The 20,807-nt window shown below is 44.4% G+C and overlaps 1 protein-coding gene across 7 annotated transcripts; it reads right to left on the bottom strand.

Moving 5' to 3' along the window:
• Window positions 1–896: 896 nt before the first annotated feature.
• Window positions 897–18,901, bottom strand: ZNF821 (zinc finger protein 821). Of its 7 annotated transcripts, none has more exons than XM_032614265.1 (9): window positions 18,884–18,901; window positions 17,449–17,511; window positions 15,949–16,066; window positions 14,527–14,641; window positions 7,443–7,568; window positions 4,791–4,936; window positions 3,959–4,063; window positions 2,634–2,800; window positions 897–1,846 (listed from the first exon to the last, which is right to left on the bottom strand). In XM_032614265.1, the coding sequence occupies exons 4-9, from the start codon at window positions 14,564–14,566 to the stop codon at window positions 1,192–1,194; spliced, it is 1,239 nt and encodes a 412-aa protein (XP_032470156.1). In that variant the 5' UTR covers window positions 14,567–14,641; window positions 15,949–16,066; window positions 17,449–17,511; window positions 18,884–18,901; the 3' UTR covers window positions 897–1,191. The 7 variants fall into 7 exon arrangements, with proteins under 7 accessions (XP_032470156.1, XP_032470155.1, XP_032470158.1 ...); XM_032614264.1 differs by lacking the exon at window positions 18,884–18,901 and adding an exon at window positions 18,155–18,441; XM_032614267.1 differs by lacking the exon at window positions 18,884–18,901 and adding an exon at window positions 18,155–18,441 and having other exon boundaries at window positions 15,949–16,036.
• Between the last annotated feature and the right edge of the window lie 1,906 nt (window positions 18,902–20,807).

The following is a 20,807-nucleotide window of genomic DNA, read 5'->3' as shown; positions in this document are numbered from 1 at the left end:
AGTTAACACTCTTAAATAGCCTTGAACCTGTGGAGGTCAGAGAGGAGTCCAAGTTTCCTCGTTACGATATTGGAAGAGGTCCACATTCCTGGCATAGTTATTTTTCTGGCTACAACTTAACTAGGGCACTTCCTTCTGGACTTCAAGATCTGTAATTATCTAAACTGGATACAACCTTTGGTGCAGGCTAAGGAAAGTTCTGTGCTTGTTGTGTACCATCACAGAACCTTTTTAGAAATGACCTCAGCTTGTCTCCTCCATGGTTTGGCAGCCATACATACTGCCAGAGTCGTCATTTTGCTCTGGCCTTGACCGCTACTGACCTGAGCTCTCATGGCACCTTAATTCTGGATTTTCCTCAGTGGGTTTTATTATCCTACCTTGGCTCTGAGGAATAAATAAAAAGATGGGTTTTTACCTCTTCTCTCAAACATGAGTTCCTCGGCACTATGAACCTTAATATTGCAGCTATTTCTATGAATATTCCTGAATGCAACTGAGTGCTGTCTAGGGTAGAATTTTTAAAAGTTTGGCAGACTGGGAAAAGTAGCTGGTACCTGGTCCAAATGCGTCATCCTCTTTAGAAATGCCAGTTATGAGGAAAGGCGTCTACTTCTGAGTTTGGAAAAGGAAGCTGGGTTGAAATAGCTCTTGGGACCACAGGTGATCTTCATTAGTGTTGTGGGCATGCACCCTCACAAAGTCAGCATCGGTTCTTCCTTAATGTCATTAACTTGTGAAGGGCCAAATAAGGGATCTCTGCCGGGAGAGCCTTTGGTGAGGAGCACCCTCCCTCGGAAAAAGACAATGGCTAGACGTCCCTGCCTGAAAACTTCCATCCATGTCTCTCCTAGATTTGCTAGAATGAAGTCGAGAGAAAAGCAGGAAAGGGCCAGTAAAGATAAAATTAATTTATTAGCCCTCACAACTCTGTGGGGTGGGTGTGGGCCACACTAGGGCCCCAGAGTCCTATGCTCATGCCCTGCAGCAGTGGGCTGGGGAGTCAAGGTGTCTGGAGTGCCTGCTCCCTCATCCAGAGCTGCCTTGAGCTGGGTCCCTCCTGACCCCATCATCCTGCTCCCATATGCAAGGGGTACACAGGTCCACCTGCAACAAACTCGGGCCTGCCTCCAGCAGCAAGGACAGGACCCTGGGGACGGCTGAGTGGGAAGGCAGGCAGGAGGGTGTGGTTCAGTGCAGAGAGCTGCTGTTCTGCTCTTCAAAGGCCATCTTGCCCAGGAGCTGGCTGTCCAACTCCACCCCACTCACAGGTAGCTGGAAGAAGTTCATTTCGGCTGCTAAGGCTGCCATGGCAGAAGGGTCCTGGCCAAACTGAGCTCGCAACATCATGTCCATTTTCTCCAGCCTCCTCTTGAGCCGCTTGGCCTCCCGCTCCCGGATGAGCCGGGCCTGCCGCTTCTCCGGGGTTTCATTGGCCCGCTTCAGCCTCATGGCCTCCCGATCTCGCTGCAGCCGGCGTGCCCGCTGCTCGTCTGTCTCCTGCATGCGCTGCAGGCGCTTGGCTTCTCGGTCCCTCATGCGCCTTACCTCCCGCTCCTCGGGGGTCTCATTGTCCCGCCGGCTCTTCTTGGCTGTGCGCTCTCGTTCCAGCCGCTGCAGCCGGACTTCCAAAGGCTCGTTCTGTCGACGCAGGGCCCACTTGCGTACACTGGGGGTCTGGGCTTCTAGCAGTTTCCGGTAGGCAGCGCAGTTGTTGCACACAAGCAGAATTCCAGCAGGGTACACTGGAGGACTAAAGGCAATGTCCTTCCCCTCAGCACTGGAGGGGCCCTCACTGTGGGCTGGTGGTAGGGATTCCATATTAAGGACTTCAGGAAGTTTCTCACTGGAAAGCAAAAAGTTTAAATGGTTAATGCCACGGTCTAACAAGGCTCGGGTATCCAGCCCTGACTTACTGTCCTACCAGGCCAGCTGCTCCAAGTTCACCACTAGGGGTCAGTATGAGTGCTTGGGAGACCTCCTCTACCTTTCCACCCTTGCCCTTCTTTGGGCTAGGTTGTCTACCAAGTCTTAAAGCCCACCTGGAGTTAGGGGCTGAGCCAACCACCATAGCAAGCCACCAGAAATCGGATGAGCCCTTACAATGTGCAGTTCCATTCAAGCCGGACTGATGGTGTTTGTAGGAACTGTGCAGGGCAGTCCTCCCTGAGGCGGAGGCTGCCTTCAGGGGAGGTCCAGTCCACTGGCTCCACCTCCTCCCAGCCGACCCTGCGTTGTACACTAGCAAATGGGACTCAGACACAATTTACACAGTTCCAGTCTTCCTGGGACACAGTGGAGACTCTGTCCTCACATTAGGGTCCTCTCAGCACCCTGTAACTTCTTTCTTTTTTTTTTTTTTTTGTAACTTCTTTCTCATGAATGGTCTTGGTCTTCCCCACATCTCTTTCTAGTTGAAGATATTCTGATCGAGGAAAGAAATAAGAATTCATTTCCCTTTGAGGATGTCTAATGGAATGGACATATTTACTAGCCTCATTACTTGTATTTACAAAGAGTCAAGAGTCAGTTCCCTTTGCATTGCCCATCTCTAACCTTCACTTCGACTTGGGAAAGCAGAACCCACACCCAGTAATTTGTTCCCAGCACAGAGGGTCAGTTGCCCGGCTAACCTGTTAAACGTGGCATGGCTAGTAAAACGGGCTCCACACACAGCACAGTTAGACCGCTGGTCCTCCGAGTGGATTAAGAGGTGGCGACCCAATGACCCGGGGGAGCTAAGGGCCCGGCCACAGACAGGACACATGTAGCTCTTGGCGCTCACCACTGCTGCAGTGTGCTGTAAAAGAGAGCCTTAATCTGTCAACTCACACCAGCTCCAGGACAATCTGTACCCACTTAGGAACTACTTTCTGGGAAATGTCCCCTTTCCTTAGTGTTAGAACAAGGACTTGCAACTATTCTCCCTATCTAGCACCTGGAAAAGTAAGAGTCTCTTGTGTTAAAGGGCCTTCAGAAGGGCAAGGCCATCCAGACCATCACTCAGATTTCATTAGCTTGAGTTCTGACTACGTACTGGGACACGTGGCTGGCTTGGGGGACAATGGGACTCCATAGCCTGAGAAGAATTCTTGCTCAGGATAATTTCTCACGGCCTGCTTGCCACATGCTGTGTAGGTACAAGTGCATTTTTTTTTTTTTTTGTGCGGTACACGGGCCTCTCACTGTTGTGGCCTCTCCCATTGCGGAGCACAGGCTCCGGACACGCAGGCTCAGCGTCCATGGCTCACGGGCCCAGCCGCTCCGCGGCATGTGGGATCTTCCCGGACCGGGGCACGAACCAGCGTCCCCTGCATCGGCAGGCGGACTCTCAACCACTGCGCCACCAGGGAAGCCCACAAGTGCATTTTAAAGGAGCACTGAAGGTCAAGTCTAGAAGCTGGATGGAAAGACTGATATCCAAAAGGTATTTAAATGCACTGCCTTTTCTTCAGTCTTTTAAAATCAGTGTCCTGAAGAAATGCTTCTCCTCATGAACCAATTATTTTTATGGTAAAACTCAGGCTGCCATGTGTGTTGATGCCTGTTCAATACAGAGCATAAGGCACATGTTCTGCGACTGGGTCGGGAAAAAAAAGGAAACAAAAGTTTGTCTAGTTCTGATCCCCTGGTTTACACTATCTTTCTCCAATACTTCAGAAACACCTATGTTAACTCATTTTTTCTTCTTTAAAACAAAGCCCAGTTTCTATTTCACTGTTTTAAATATGTCTTAAGTAATTTAGAAAAAAAATGATACTTAATTTTCACAGTGTGTCTGCCTGGGAACCCAGCACGTATTCACTCAACATATCCCACTTATTCTCTACAATTTTCTGAGGATTGGAGTGGAGTCTTGGTGGAAGCAACAACCCAAGGTTCTTTCCGGGGTTGGAGGCAAAGGCTACACCAGTTGCTGGCGCCCGTGTTCTGGAGCATGCGGCTCCGCACGCCATACCTGGTACACATGCGCGATCAGCTGCCCCCGACTCCCACAGTCCAGCTGGCAGAGGGGACACCGGCAGAGTCCAAGTGAGGGGTCGGAATTCAAATTCTCCGTGACCTGCAATTTAACAAGGAGGCAATTCGTGAACACAGTTTACCAGTCTCTTCCCTGCCCCTTTGAACACAGTTTACCAGTCTCTTCCCTGCCCCTACTTCTTTTAAAAGGGTATCCTGTTAAAAGGAACACGACCTCTTATCATATGTTATTATTAGGTTCCCATTGTGGGTCGAAGGAAAAAGTGATAGGGGAAAGGGAATTAAATTTGCTCCCATCTTCATTTTCTCCAAGGCTTCCTGCCATGAAGACACAGTATTACTCCAGAGAGAGCTTATCTTTTTTTTTTTTCCCCTAAGGTAAACTCTGTAGAGAGAAGATCAGCTTTCCCTACTGCCATGCCTCTTGCAGGAATCCTTAGGAAACAGTTTAGTGAAAAGATGGCACCTCAGTTAATACTTTGACTGAAATTTGCAAGCATATTCAAGAGTACACCCGAGGAAGTCAACTAATAGTTCTGCAAAGACGGATGTGCTGCTGGGAAGAAGTGGAGAGCTTTAGGAAGAAGAGCTGTGTGGGAGTGAAGTGATATGTGGGTGGAAAAGGAAAGCTGGGTGTGAAGAGAACTGTGTGTCTGAGGTTTGGGTAACTCATGTTGGGAAGGAAGACAGGCTTCGTATGAAGCCCAGGAGACCCTCAGAGGCAAGAGTGTTACATGTGGAAGAGAGGCATCTTGGGCAGAGTAGAAGGGTAAGGAGGTTCCCGGACTCAGGAGCCATCTGTCACTTGCCTCATGCTCTACCACACTGTTCCCACCAACAGGCTGTTCTGCATTTTCTAACTCTTTTTCCACTTTGACCACCCCTCCGTCTTCCTCTGATGTATGGGAAGAGACTTCATCTTGTGTGGTCTCCTCTTCATCACCCTCACTGTCACCTGGAACACACAAACTGGTCACTTGTTCTGATTTTTGCATGAATACATCTTACGTTGCTTTCCACCCTAAAGTTTGCAGCTAAAATGGAAAACATTCTCAGATCTTCCATAATATAGTTTGTATCAGGGCTTATTTGGGTACAAATCACATTAAGTGGAAGCCAGCTATAATTGTTTATATTACCATATACACACTAAAGAGAAAATCGGAGGCAAAACTGTATTGGAAAATGGTTATTAGGTCCTGTATATTATCATAAAAATGATAACTTCTTACACAGCGTTCCCAAATATCTCACACTTTCAAATCACACCTCCTAAGCACCTCACACCATGCTCATTCCAACACACCACTTCTGACTTACCAATGCTTATCACTGACTTTATTACTTACTTTTCTCCATAACCTCCCTGCACAATTTCTCCATGGTGTCACATACACTATTCTATTCTCAGACCCACTAATCTGTTCTCTCCCAACAAACCCCAAGGCATGATTACAGAAACACCAACAAGTTTTTCTTTCCTCTTATCAATAAAGGAGGCAGTAGGAAATTAGGTAAAAATGTCACTTTATAGGGAAAAAGCTCAGTACAGTGGAAAAGTTAGCACAGCAACCAACCTCGGGCATTCTGTCGTGGTATTTGACTCACAGCGTTCTTACCCTGCTAGTAACTTAGCATTCTACGTTAAATAAGTCCATTGTTTCTGTTGGTTCTTTGGATTATCTGATGGATTATTGAATGCATCAAGCAGAGGGAACAGGACATTCTTTACTTTAGGATGAAATATAATTTCTCGTGGCTAAAGAAAGAATTGATTTGTTTTAGTTCAGGGTGCAAGATGTGGCCGTGCAGAGGTCTGCCTGTGGCTAGGGGATCTGCAAGGTTTGTGTGTGCTGATTTCTTTCCTCTATTACTTATAAAATTGGAAAATAAATGATTTTTAAAAAACACAATAACATAGGGAGTTCTTTCTGAAAGGAAAAAAAAGTGCTAGTACTTTGAAGATCACAAGAGGAAGCCAAACCTAGGGAAGCTGTCAGACTCCAGTCCCATCCTAACACCACCTAGATCCTGGACTCCTGGGCCTGACTGTCAGCAAGAGAAATACAGGATAGAGTTTCACCAGGCTCTCAGCATCAGCAGTGAGACTCAGCTTTCCTAGCTAACAGTGTGCTGCTTATCTTCTCTCTACTATCCCTTACATAATTTCTAAATCTACCAAGAACTGGGCAAAACTGGTTACATTCCCTTTCTTCAAAAGAAAATCTAACCAAATCATCTGCTAGTAGATACATGTGTCTCTGTTAGATACTTCACTTGGTTGGTGGACTGGATTTGGGCCCTGGAAAGATCTACAGTACGCCTTATTCCTTGGTCCAAAGCTTTAGTGTGAATCCATCTCAGTAATAAGGGTTGGCACAGATTAAATCATACTATATTTTCTCACCAGCTTATTTGGAATACTTGTAGTCTAAGACAACACTGTATCAAACACTTTTTGTAATTCATCAAAAATCCAAATATATCTCTCTACTAGAAAGGTTAAAAAAAGAATAAGTATGCCATGCAGAGGGATGATGCAACTTTTCCAGAATGGAAACCTATCAGACTTCTATAGATATTGCCATTCCTACCTATTACTCAAACTGGTGGCTCCCACAGATTTTCTAGAAATATTTGGTTCACTTTTCTGTACCTGAGCAATTACTTGCTAAATTATTATTTTTATTGCTAGAGTATTAGTTTAAATAGAAAATGTAGTTCCTGGAAGGTACAGAACTCTCTGCCTCTTCTTTCTTTTACAACCCCGAACATGGAGAAAAATCAGAAATGTCAATATGAATCGACACTAATAATAACCAATATCAGATGGATCAGATGTGGAAATCATCCTAGGAAATAACACATCTCAAAGTGTATTTGTTCAAGCAAGTCACAGAACAGACAATCCATGAGGCTCAACCAGTTACCAGCCACTGTCTTTTCAATCTCTTAACCAAAGGGATCTACTCAGGACTTGGTGTGGGAAGACCTCGACATTAGCATTTTACATGCTGCATAATCTCACTGGTAAGCAAGTCCTCTTATAAAACATTAAAACTGGGTCCTCAAGCAAAACTTTCGTTAATACCACTCTTACATTTTATTAATTATGAATAAACAGATCCTAAGAGACAGGGATTTTTTTCTTTTCATTTGACCTAGCCCAGGGGCTGCTTGAGCACTCATTATTCCTATGCCCCTGTCTATCACAGTCATCACAAATCTATCTGTGTATGGCACTATGCCAAGTACTGCAGTCCTTGAGTTAAAAAAACCTGTTCTCTCTCTGGACAAACATATGCCCATACACCTTAGAACACCTTTGGGAACACTGAGGATCCACAAATCTCCTTCTTCATGTCTTCCTCCCAACCCCCATGCATAATCCCCAGAGCACACACACTCTGATAATTCTTCTCCCATTGCCCTGAGTCATTACCAGAAGGTGCAGAACTCACTGCTACTGGAGTCCTGATCTCTTAGTTGTTGGATAGCTTGTCGCTGACTGCCAAGGTCTCCAGGAAAATCAGTTTTCATCATCGCCTGGCGGGCTTGCTCTTCTAGCCCAGCAAATACTTGATCCCCTGGTGGTCACAAGGAAAAATAGTCAGGCCACCAACTGGGCAGGACATCCCCAGGCAAGCTGGTTGGAAAGTCAGACCATTCAAAGGTAGGAGACAGGCAGGTACCCTGTGGTGGGGTCATTCATCTCCAAGTCAGCTTGTTGCCTCCAGTGGTTTCCGGGCACAGCTACTCTTCTTGGGCAACAATCCAGATGCTCTAGAAAGCATCATTTGCTTCTCTTAAATCCTCCTAATATTGACTCCTTTTAAAGGTGATCAATTGCTACTTTACCAATTTAACATCAAAATCTCAATTCTATTTATAACCTTCTATCAGGACTGGGGAGACAGAGGCAAGTGGCAAAGTGATGGAATGAAGATGGGGCAAAAAATCTGGGCACAATCTCTGAATCTCAATGTATTAGCAATATGGTCCTGATTCTGTCTGCCTCTGACTATAAACAAGTGCTTCAAATAATCCAACTGAAACAGTATCTATGACCCCATCTTTCATCCATTCTCCTTACAAGACGTACTCTAGAAGTTCTTCCTTTACTCTCTCACATCTATTAGAATTAGCCACGAGCAAATAAAAAATAATGGATTAAAAGGAAAACAGATAATATGTGAACTCATTTCTGCTAAGGAACAAACTTCCTGAAACATGCCAACCAATTTGCAACAGGTAATATTTCATCTAGTCTCCTTGGTTTAGTGTGGTCTTTTTTCTTTTTTCTTCTTTGTATGCAGTATCCAAAAGCCCTGGACCCATCCTTGATTATGCATTTACTGTGAGGAACTCTGCCTGGGATCTGTGTGGTTATTGAAGAGTTAACATTTAAGTGCTCTTTTATTTCCAAGAGGCCAGGCATAAGGAGAAAAGAGAATTGGGTTTCTTGAGGTTTCCATTATCTCAGTCAGAGTGGAAACTACAGTCCCCATTCTCCAGCCACCAAGAGAGAATAATAAAAAGCCCTAGTGAAATGTCTGACAATAGACCAGGCGCTTTCTTAATGAAGAGAGAGAGGAAATTAAACAGGCTCAGGTTCCGAGGCTGATACAATGATGTAGGAGGAATGAACTGGTCAGTTGACCTGTACAACTAGTCCTTGGGCAGTGAAAGAACTGATGTGAAGTAGGCTTCATGTGATTCATTTAGGTATTTGTTCAGCAAATATTCATTGAACATCTACTATATGCTAAGTGCCAAATGCTAATAATAGTGATTATTTGGCACTTCCTAGTTCCAGGCTCTACGTTAAGTGCATTATAGTTACTACCTCACCTTAATTCTCTGCAAAACTCTATGTGGTACGTATTACTATCCATATTTTACTTAGGAGAAAACTAAGGTCTATGGTGGAACAAAGTATTCAGACCCCAGTCTGTCCAACCCTTAATTACCATATTTTTCAGTTGCTTTCTAGCAGAGTTGTAAACAGAATTTTAAGGGGTTCATTAGAGCAATTTTACTGAAAACAAACGCTTGTCTCTGTGTGACAAGAATAGCTCTGATCCTAGTGTGTTACCTTCCTACCATCAGAAACTGATATATACAACTCAAATACCAAAATAATGTTCTCAAGGCCGAGACTGACGGAAGGAACCATCATTTTTATGGTTCTGATTCCATGTGATGAGTTACCATGCCTGGGTTAGAGTAATATTATGGCTATTCTGACTGACACTATGAGTGGGAATAGAGGTGCTAAGAGTCCAAGTGTACTTCTAGCCACCCAGCCCTCAAGTAAATGAAAAATAACCTGCTTTAAGTCCACTTTCATAATATTCAGGATGACACACTGAATATAAATTACCGCTAGGGAGAGCAAAAAATGAATTCTGTGTTATAGCGCCTCCTCTTCCCTCTTTGCAGGAGTAAAATATTTAATTTCTCCACGTTGGTTCCTCTGTAACCACAAGACCATGGCTAACTGGAATAGTTACTGAATTTTTCTGGGTAAATGCATGTTTTTGGACCTGGTGGCTGTGGGCAGATATGACACTAAGGAACAAGTTATGTACCAGCATATAATCATCAAGGGCAGACCATTCTCATCAATGACATCTCTAAAGAAACCTATCCAGAAACCAGCTAGGTTTATAACATACTAAGAATCTACACTTCCCCCACTTTCTTTTTTTTTTTTTAATTTATTTATTTTATTTTTGGCTGTGTTGGGTCTTCATTGCTGTGCGCGGGCTTTCTCTAGTTGTGGCGAGGGGGGGCTACTCTTCATTACGGTGCGCGGGCTTCTCATTGTGGTGGCTTCTCTTGTTGCAGAGCATGGGCTCTAGGCGCACGGGATTCAGTAGTTGTGGCTCGTGGGTTCTACAGCACAGGCTCAGTAGTTGTGGCACTCGGGTTTCAGTAGTTGTGGTGCATGGGCTTAGTTTGCTCCGCGGCAGGTGGGATCTTCCCAGACCAGGGATCAAACCCGTGTCCCCTGCACTGGCAGGTGGATTCTTAACCACTGTGCCACCAGGGAAGTCCCCCCCCCTTTCTTAATGGGGAATCACCACTGTATTAGAAGGACATCTATAAAGATATGTAATTTTCAAGATCAGCTAGTAATTCAGTCTAGTCTCCATCAAACTTGAGCTAAAAATTTATTCCTATTGAAGCTAAGTATTTCAGCCTTCACAGAACAGAGAAGAGTCTGTTCAATACAGCTGCCCTATCTAGGACTTTTGGGAGCATTCTCACCTAGGATAGTTGGGCTATTCCTTTTTTGGCAGTTTGGAAAGAAAAGCTATGCTCTTCTATTTTATTCCATTCCTGACTTGGGAAAAAGGCTAAGGTAAACTTTACTCCTTAGGGCTATTCTTATTTAAATACCAACATAAAGCAAAATATATAAAAACCATAAGGAGGGATTCTGGCAGACCTCACAGAAAAAGATATGTGAATAATCTCCCAGTAGTCACTATTCACCTAATCCCTAAATCTGACTGTCCAGAATTATCCTTTCATAAGAAGGTAGTGATAATTGCTAAAAGTATATCATATTAACTCAAGTATAATGTGATCCATAGAGATACTAGTGATTAAGAAGTGTTATACAGTTGCCTGCTTTTACAATGTAGCAGTATTATTTCCTTCTATCTTGAGACTGTTGGAGTAGGTTAAAAAAAAATCCTCTGTCTTCTAGATATTAATGTAGGGCAACCATCTTCTTTAACATGGGTATTTATTTGTCTATTAATAGTTGAGAAAAAGTCATCTAAGTTCAACAGTAAAAAGCAAGGTACTACCTCTCCTTTTTGTGGTATGAAATCAAGATACTGTTGGTCTGATTTGGCTAAGGTTTTTTAGACCAGGTAAGAACAAAGCCATGCAAACAAGCCTGTAGAACAGATGAGAAGCCTGAGATGAAAGTTACTGGAAGACAAAGATTTTACAATTCTCTTTCTTGAGTCTTTGGTGCAGTTAAATAAATGCAATGTCTGGCTGCCTTAAATTAAGTAAAGCAGCTGAGACATATTCTAAGAGAGCAGATGCCTAATTCAGAATAAAATGAGCTAGTACTGGGAGTGAGGCACTTAGGATTCCTTTTCTAGCTGACAGTCTCCGTAATCCGAGGTGCTATCACATATTGGGAACAGAACCATTTACCTCACAAGGATGCTAACAATGAATGAAGACAAAACAAACTGCACTTTTTAGAAGAGAAGGGACTTTAAAGGCTTCTTTTTCCTACTTCTCTGTAAAAGCTGAAAACTTTAATTGAAGTTGAAAGTTTTTAGTCTCATATATAATCTGAAAACAACATTCTCTTAAGAAATGGAAGTTTTCCTTTACTTAGTGGTTTGCTTGGTACAAAAGCACCAAATGAAAGTGTGCAAAGGATTGTATTTTCAACCTCTCTAGAAACAGTTACAGAAATTTGTATTCAGAAGGGGGTGAGATGAGGAAGGAGGGAGGGAAGAGGTCTACAGAGATTTCAACCCATATGCACTTCCTCTGTGACTAACAATTCTGGACTTTTATTCCAAAAGCTCTGCATCAAGTCTATTAAGGAACTGGGCAAAACACAAGAGTCTGCCTGGACGACTCTGGGTAAAGGAGAGATCATGACGGTAATTTAGATACAGAGACAATCCTGAGGAAAGCCAAGTATATACCAGAGCAGCCTGCCCATTGACTTCTAAAGTGGATCTGACAGATGCTGCCAGGCTACAGCAATGGGATTCTTAATATATTCTTTTAGGAGCTGCCTGCTACACAATCCTCTTGTTCCCAGAAGGCAGATCTAATGGAGCTCAGCCATTACTCTGCTCAAATGCCACTGGCTTTGACATTTAAGCAAAGCTTCTGCAGACCTTCCTGCCTCCCAGACCTTGAGTTCATTCTGTTTACTTTAAATAGATGAGCAGCATTAAATTCAATACATTTGATTGGTTCTATTTCACTGCAAGGGGTTAGGAGACGCACGTGGTCAGAAGACTGAAATTACCTATTTCTACTTGGCATTATTGTGGGCAATGAGAAGATGACCTTGCAAAAAATGTAGGACCAGCTTCAGTCCCCAAATAGTAAATAAGTAGAAGGTCCTCAGAGACCAGCAAATCTCAGTGTCTTTCTTCTTTCTTAGTCCATCATGTGAGATGCCTTCACAATTCCCTGCCCAAATGCATCACTGAAAACAGCCCCTCCCTGTGGGTCTGCTTTTTAGTTGCACCGAACATTTCTGTTCACGGCCCTCTTAATGGTCACCACTGCAAACTCCCACCCGGTCCACGACAATACTACAAGCTTCACTAGCTCAACTCTAGAAACTGCATTTCTGCAGCTGCGGATATGATATTCCCTCCTTCTCTGTGGTCTGTTTGTCCATCTGTTTTCCAACTCCAGTACCAGTTCATCTTGGCTTTGACTGATTACGGTGGGAGGAGATGCAGCTATCGACTTATGCTATGTGGGCGCAGGCACTGGCCACAAAAGCATTTACTAGCTTCCCTGTACCTGATGATAGTATCATCCCCACCAGCTACTTTCCTCAGTCTCTTTGGACAGGTGGCTTTTAGAGGTAAATGCCCAACTCCAGTGATTGCCTTATTTGTGAACCCATCACTCTACTAAGAGTTCCTTTCCTGCCCTGCCTTCTTGGGGTCACATCTGTGTCTCTTCTCAATATCCACCTTCAACCAGAGAGGAGAAGACAATCCTCCTGAACCTCTGTGTTGTATTACCTATGGTAAAGATACTTCATTTTATCTCTCTTGAAAATCCTCACATTCAGGCCCACTAAATTTCACTGTTTTAGCAGCAGTTTCTAAATCCTTCCTGAACCACTCACCTTTATATTAGGCAGCCTTCCATATCCACCTACTCCAGAATACACTCCTAGAAGTATCCAACTAGCGCTGTCTTATAAAACTTTTCTAGGACTTGAAGAATTAATTGTATATGAAAGTTTGCTACCCTAATCTCATTTAATCTATAAAATGCTGAAGTCCTCTTAATTCCTCTGAACCTACTGTTTTCTCTTCTACTTTTGAAATTACCCAATAAAATAAAATAAGGTACATACTGTCTGGCATACGGTATGTTTTTAATAAATTTTAATCCTCTTATATTAACTCCATGACTGATCTATCCTCTCAAATGTAGGTTTTTTTCCTTAAAAAAAAAAAAAACTTTCATATGTTATACCACTGAATTCCCTTCAAATGTTGCTGTAGTCAGTCCTCCATAAGAACACGGAGCTATTTGTCTCTTTTTTACATTTGAATGAGGATGCTTATCTCCCCAGATCATGGGAAACTGGTTAATTGTCTCAAATCTACATAGATATATTAGTGTTAATTTAATAAGGCACTTTTGAAAACCCACTATGAGCAGTGCTAGAAGTAGAGAGGGATAGCAGGAATTATATATGGGACATAGTGTCTGCCCTCCAGAAATTTACAATTCAATTACTAAAATAAAACATATATATGAACCTGCTGAGAAATAAGGCAAGGCAATAGTGCATAGCTGGTTCTTGTTACCAGTCTCTTCTTCATGTGATCCATCCCACACACTATTTTGTAGTCCCAAAACACTGTATTCTGAATGTCACTCCATTCTCCCTGCTTAAAAACCTTCAGTAGCTCCTTACAGTCAGGATGAAGCGTGAACTTGGCCTGGCCTTCGGGCCTCTACAATGCAGAGTTAAACGTCTCCAACGTCATGTTCTATGGCTTCTGGACAAATGCAACTTCTGCTTCATACAAAGTCTCCTTGTCCCCTGAGCATACCATGTGCATTCCCTCTTTGTTTCTTTGCTTTCCCCTACCTGATTTTACCCTTCCTTTCCTCTTTTTTTAAAGAATCCACTTTCTACCTTCCAAGGTCCAGTTCAAGTTCATAGTCTAAGGCCTCTTCCATCAAGCATTCCCTGGCTATCTCAGTCCATGGAGCTCTCTCCCTCCTCTTTTTTTTTTTTTTTTGGCCTCAGGGCATGTGGGATTTTAGTTCCCCGACTATGGATCAAACCCATGGCTCGAATCCGTGGCCCCTGCAGTGGAAGTACAGTCTTACCCACTGGACCGCAAGGGAAGTCCCTCTCCCTCCTCTTAATTTCTGTAGTACACACAGTCTGCAGCATCCCTATTTGGCACTTAGCATATATTATCTTGCTATATGCCCATCTATCTATCTATCTATCTATATTATATATCTGTGGCTACGTTATAGTCTTATATATCTTTATATTGTTTTACGGCCTTGGCATCTAGCACAAGGCTTTGCACAGAGTAGGAATTCTATAAATGTTTGTTAATGTGAATACTAAGGATGAATCAAGAGCACCTATTCCTAAGACAGGTTTCTAAGACCTCCTCCAGCATAGAAACACTTTAAACCCATCATGTTTGACACCTTTAACCCTTTTTTCTTCACAAATTAGTGTGAGTCGATCACCTAAATTCAGATTACACTTCCTTTCCAACCCTCAGGGTTCTCAGGTTCCAGAATAAAAAGCCCAGTACTCACAGTGAACTTTATTTGGATTTGTCTGTTTCCGACGGGACATGTTTCCCTGATCCAAGAGCTCTGGCTTTTCCCAGTTTCACGACTGGATGTTACTACCTCCTTGCAAGGTGCTGACCTACAAAAAAAAGGATAATGTTAGCACATGTCATTTTGCTCATACATTATACACAATTAAAAGATGAGAGACTTTTTAAAATAGTTTTTGAGTATATATAGAACTCACCAGTTATAAATCATTGAACTTCTTAAAGAAAGAAAGAAATGAATAAATCTCTAGCACACTTTAAGGTCCCAAGAAGTTTCAGAGAGAATTCCAAAGGATTTAGAGAATTCCACTCTAAATCCAACTCTGGAATCCATAATACTGTTAAGTGTTCATGATGAAGCTCAGAGGGTAGAAAAGGAAGCAAAAAAACTCAGGCAACCAGCGTTAGAAGCACCATGGGCTCAAAGGGATAACCCTCATGAATTGTAAAAGGAAGCAAAGGAAGCTAAACAGGGTGGCAGCTCATAAGTCACATGCCCTCTGGAAGTCAAGCCCTGCAATCTGCACCAATGAGAACCTCCAGATGTTTTTTTCAAGAAGTTATCTCTCCTAGAGGTGACGAAGGCACCACATCCCTGTGAGACAAGAAATATCTCAAAAATTCTGGGCATCTGTAAATGAAACATGGGAAATAGAGCCTCTACCTAGGGATGCAGGCACAGTGCTAGGCACTGTGGATGACAGGGCGCTAAAGCAAATCAGACTTCATGTTGAAGATGGGCTTTTACCAGAAGAGCCAGGTGCCATACACATTGTTGGGTACTAATTCAATACCTCAATGTGGAACATCAACCTGACCCTGCTCACATGCTCCCGAGTGGTGGTCAAAGTTAATAACTTTAGTGCCTCTTCTCAATCCAGCCTCTTGTAGCAAAGAGTGGGAAGAACAAAGAGAAAAGGTCCCCAAATGAGAAGTGCTGCAGAGACATGCACCTGCTTCCCTGAAATAGGAGAGAACAGATACTTAAGCCTAGAGGTTCCTGGTTAGTTATAAGAAAGGCTTTCCCAGCATTAAGTGTTGTTAGAGAGTCCGAAATGGATTAGTAGTGGGGAAGCTGTGAATTTTCTTTGAAAGACAGAGTGAATAAACAGACATAGATTAAAAGGAGATATTCTCTTTCCTACCAAAGATGAGAACATGGATCTGGTCACCCTCTAACTTTTCTTTCAGTTCCTGCCTTCTCAAATTTTACTCACACTAATAAGCAAATATAAAATTGTAGTTTATTGCCTTAAGAGGCATTATGAGAGGCTACTTACTACCATCTACACTTTGCACTCCAGTTAGTGAAGACTCACCTCCTGTTATGCCAACTAACTCCTCTGTGTAGCTAGAAAGGACCTCAGACCTGTAATCAGATCCTGCCTCCCCTTACCAAAAGAAGAAAGAAACCGCAAATGGCAAAGACAGGCCTCCACAGGAAGTGGCAAAGGAAGCAGCTTTCAGGCAGTCTTCTATCATATCTGCATATCAAACACAGTTCTTTTTCAGACCTTTAATTAAAAAAAAAACAACAACAAACTCCAAATGTATACAGTAAAAATCAATTTTAAGGTAGTATGTTGAGTGCTAATGCTAATGAAACGTGTTCTCTACGTTCTGTTTGTGTAGATCATTTCTTTCTAATCAAGTAGTTATTTTACAAATTGAAGCAGTGAATGAATATTACACTTTGGATCTTTTCCTATAAGTCTGTGGAATCACAAAGTGGAAAGCTGAATGAAATGCAGGTTGCCTATCATTTTTTTTTCTAAAATTTGCAGAGCTATAGCTCTCTATTGTATAAGGAAGAAAATGAAACCTTAACTAATCTTTAAATTTTCTTTCTATTATGATCAGAAATTGAAACTGTGAGATGAAGGTAATAAAGATCCTTCTGAATGAAGGCCAAATAATATGACACAGGCTCTGTTCATATCATCTTGGTGAGGCAACAGCTCAATACTAAAGCTACAAGTCAGAAACAGAAATCAACATCTGGCATATTTAAAGCACCAGTGTCCACTGCATCTCACAATCCTCCTAGTGGCCAAATGGGGAACCAACCAGATGGTACCCAATGGGACTTCACACCTGAGGGATTAAGGGGAAAACATAAGCAAATACTCTTCCTCCCTCAAAAAAAGAAAGCCTGTGGGGTCGTGGACTCTTGAAATTAAGTAAGTTAATTAATTATGTAATTAATTAACAATAAAAAACTAGCACTAGCAGATAACATTTTTGACTGCACAACAAGATCTCAGAGGTTAAACAATTGTTTTATAGCAGTAAAAGCTAATAAAATCCATAGACACATTGCCGTAAAGTTCACTAACTCAGTTTTACTTTCAACACTGCCTCAGTTCCCAAGCCTGAATCTGAAACCGATACAAAAATGTAAATGGATAGCCTGAACATCACCATCTGGAAGAAAAACAGGATGGGAAGAAAGGTAACCGGTGAGATTCAGGTCTACAAGGGATTCTATTTAAAAAGGGAGGCAGTTTTGTCCATCTTTTGTTTTTTTCGGTACGTGGGCCTCTCACTGTTGTGGCCTCTACCGTCGCGGAGCACAGGCTCCGGACGCGCAGGCTCAGCGGCCATGGCTCACGTGTCTAGCCGCTCCGCAGCACGTGGGATCTTCCCGGACCGGGGCACGAACCCGTGTCCGCTGCATCGGCAGATGGACTCTCAACCACTGCGCCACCAGAGAAGCCCAGTTTTGTCCATCTTTAGAATGAGGTTAAGAATACTTGGGAGCGGGGCCAACGTCTCCCCTTAACACTGTCCCTGCTCTCCCACAGGTGTTAGGTTGCAGCTTCCAGGACACACCACAGACTTTAGCAAGAAAACACGGGTGAAATCCAAGCTTTAATAAAAGAGGGTGCACTCCCACCTCCAGTTCTGGTGCAGTTCCCACGGAGCAAAGTAAACTCGCCTGAATCCCCGGTATCTGTATCTGCCAAAAAGGAGAGGACAAGAAAGCTGGTCACGTAGCCGCCTCACAGTTCACCCTGTTCCCTGGTGTATAACCAGCCGAGACGGTCCCTCTGGCTTCCTGAAGCATGACCACAGGTAGATTCCCGGGAATTATCAGACAAGAGCCAGAGGTCTTCCGAGGCGGCTCAAACCCTCAGACAATACAGTCTTCTCAGAAATCTAAATTTAGAAGCCCTGCGAGAAGGCGACTCGGGACTGACACCCGGGTCGGCGCCCCCACGCCCATCCTCCCCCTCCCCCAGCTCCAGCCCAGCCTGTCAGACGCCCGGGCCGTCCCGGCGCTGCCCGGCTGAGCCCGACCTGGGCCCACGCGGGGAGGGCGGCGACGCGGACGCCCCTCCCGCGCCCGAGACCTCCAGAGGGACGGAAAGTGGAACAGCCGCTGTGGGGAGCCAGCCCGGTCCGGCCTCGTCGCGGGAACCCGGGGCAGGGGGAGGGTCAGAGCCAAGGCGGCCCCCGCCCCCCAGGCCAGAGCGAGCCCCTGTTCCCCTCCCCATACACAGACTGACAAAAGGACCGACAGCCGGCGACCAAGGGAGGGGGCGAGGAGCCCCTGCATCCTCAGCCTGGTCCCGGAGGGAAAGAGTCGGGGGTCTTTTTACCCGGCGCCTCGGCGCTCCGCGGCGCTCCGGGTCCCTGGGCCCCGCCTCCGGACAGACGGACCCCCGGACAATGGGCCCTGGGCCGCAGCTCGGGCCGGCCGGGCCGGGGCTCTCCTGGACTGGGCCCCGGCTGGCAGAGGGCAGCTCCGGGCCGAGCTGGTGGCGGGGAGCCGAGGGGCGGCGCTGCAGACGGACAAAGCCAAAAGCAGACAGACAGACGGAGGGGGAAAAGATGGCGACGCGGGCGGCGGGGGCGCGCAGCTCGCGCACCCGCAGCGAGTGGGGCGCGTGCACGAGTCTCTCCTATCCCCCCCTCCCCCCTTCGCAAGCTTCGTCCCCCTCCCCGCTCCCCAGGCGCGCGCCCGGAGGCATGGGCGGGGCTTAAGTGGAGAGGGGTCCGGGGAGGCAGGACTTAAGGGAGCATCCAATCACAGACATTCGAGAGGGGCCTCGCCTCGGTTCTCGCGCCATGGAGACCACCGAGCCTTGCACCCTCCTAGGTCTTTTTCTGGTCCTGTCAACTCCTCAGCTCCCCTATGCTCTCCTGAACCTTTAAACTCTACCCTGACTGTCAGCTCTGATCCTGGCTTCCTACCCTACCTTCGAGTTCAGCCACAAAAGCCCAAATCCCCCAACCACAGCTCCACCGCAGGCTCCCCCTCTCCTTAGCCCAACCTCTTCCCCTTCCCCCAACCCAAACCCTCTTCCCTTCATTTCCCCACATCTCACGGTTTCTTCGGTCCCCACGGCGTTTAATGTGACCGAGATCTAGGGGCCACGGACCTTTGTGGGAGGGGCTAAGTTCGGCTGTCAGAACCTCAGAGGAGAAAAATCTTTAGCTTCGTTTTAGACATTTAAGTCTCCAACATGATTCTCAACTAATAAAACAACAGTAGCTGTAGACCCTGGGGCATAGAATTAATTTAGAGAACGGTAACTTGTGGCACTGTTGCCACTTAAGGGGCATTTGGGGCAATTGAAAGTGGTTAGACTCACTTCCTAATAAAACACCTCCTTCCCCTCTCATTGTCCCTTTCTATTTCCTCACCGCTTTCCTTCCTTTCCTCTAATTCTCTCGTCTTGTAGAATGCCTAAGCCTGCCTTTGACATAGCTCACTTGGAGAAGTAGGGCATGCGGTGGAAAGATGGGATCTGACATTAGAAGATCCAGCTTTGAGTCTGCTGCTGACCAGCCTGGTTACTTTGGGCAAGTCACTTCCCTATTCTGAATCCCTGCTTCCTAAAAATGTAAAATGGTTAATAATGTAATAATTCCTGGTCTCTACTCTCATAGGGTTGTTGTGCTGATTAAGTAAAATGAATATATGAAAGAGTTATGTAAACATCCCTTATGATCACTGGCCCCACAAAGGTGGAGCTAATGAGGATGCTGATCATTGCTTATAAAACAAGTCTTGGTATTTGCATAAAGCGCTCTTGCAAAATGTCCTTTCCAGAAATCTCTAACGAGATGATATCATTGTCTGCATCTTATGTTTAATGTGAGAGGATCTTGGTCCTTCACAATTCTGTGGTAAATGGCTCATTCATTCATTCTTTGTGGCTGGGATATGAGGTAGGAATTATTCATTTTTTAATAAATTTATTTTATTTATTTACTTTTGGCTGCATTGGGTCTTCATTGCTGTGCACGGGCTTTCTCTAGTTGCGGCGAGCGCGGGCTACTCTTTGTTGCAGTGCGCAGGCTTCTCACTGCTGTGGCTTCTCTTGTTGTCAAGCACGGGCTCTAGGCGCACGGGCTTCAGTAGTTGTGGCTCGCGGGCTCTAGAGTGCAGGCTCAGTAGTTGTGGCGCACTGGCCTAGCCACTCCGTGGCATGTGGGATCCTCCCGGACCAGGTCTCTAACCCGTGTCCCCTGCATTGGCAGGTGGATTCTCAACCACTGCACCACCAGGGAAGCCCAAGGTAGGAATTATTATTGTTTAACTTCAGTTAAGGAAACTTTTAAATTTCATTTAAAATTTTAATTCTTGGGTAGGTAGCCAGAAAATGGAATATTCTCAACCAATCAGAAGGTTTTTAGTCAGTGTAAGAATGCAAGCTGGAATAAGCACTGGCTTTTGTACTTAACAGTAATTCTTGATGAGTTTAGACTGAGGGATACAAAGATGGCTTTATTATGTCACTTTAAAGTTGATGTAGTTGACATTTTCAACATGACAATAGCTAGCAGGTAAAGTATTAGGAGAGAGCCTCCAGTGAAATTTCTTGGCTTCATCAAATAATAATGTGTAATACTGGGCGTCTTGTTTCATCTCCTTGAGCTGCAAATAAAATGGGATCATAATGATGCTATCCTTAAAACCTTCATGTGTCCTAGAAATGCCTCTGAGGTGTTGTGATTCAGGGTTATAGTCAAATAAGGCAAAAATCATTAAATAAGGAATTAGTTTATTTTTGCTCTCACCTAAACTTGTTCTGGAGCTACAAGACTTTTTCTTTAATCATGGATTTTTTTCAGCTTAATTTTTTATTTCTACTTTTCCGGTCTACTCATGGATTTATGCAATTATTTTGCCATTTTAAGTATCTTAACTTTCCCTTGAAATATCCTCTGGTTTATATTATATTATAACAGGTCTACCAAGACCCTGTTAGGGCTTTACATTACAACAGTATTGGTAGGGTAATT

Source organism: Phocoena sinus, chromosome 19 (genome assembly GCF_008692025.1).
Source record: "Phocoena sinus isolate mPhoSin1 chromosome 19, mPhoSin1.pri, whole genome shotgun sequence".
NCBI classification, from domain to species: Eukaryota; Metazoa; Chordata; class Mammalia; order Artiodactyla; family Phocoenidae; genus Phocoena; species Phocoena sinus.
The sequence above is the reverse complement of the archived record's forward strand: the minus strand, read 5'-3'. Positions and strand labels throughout refer to the sequence as shown.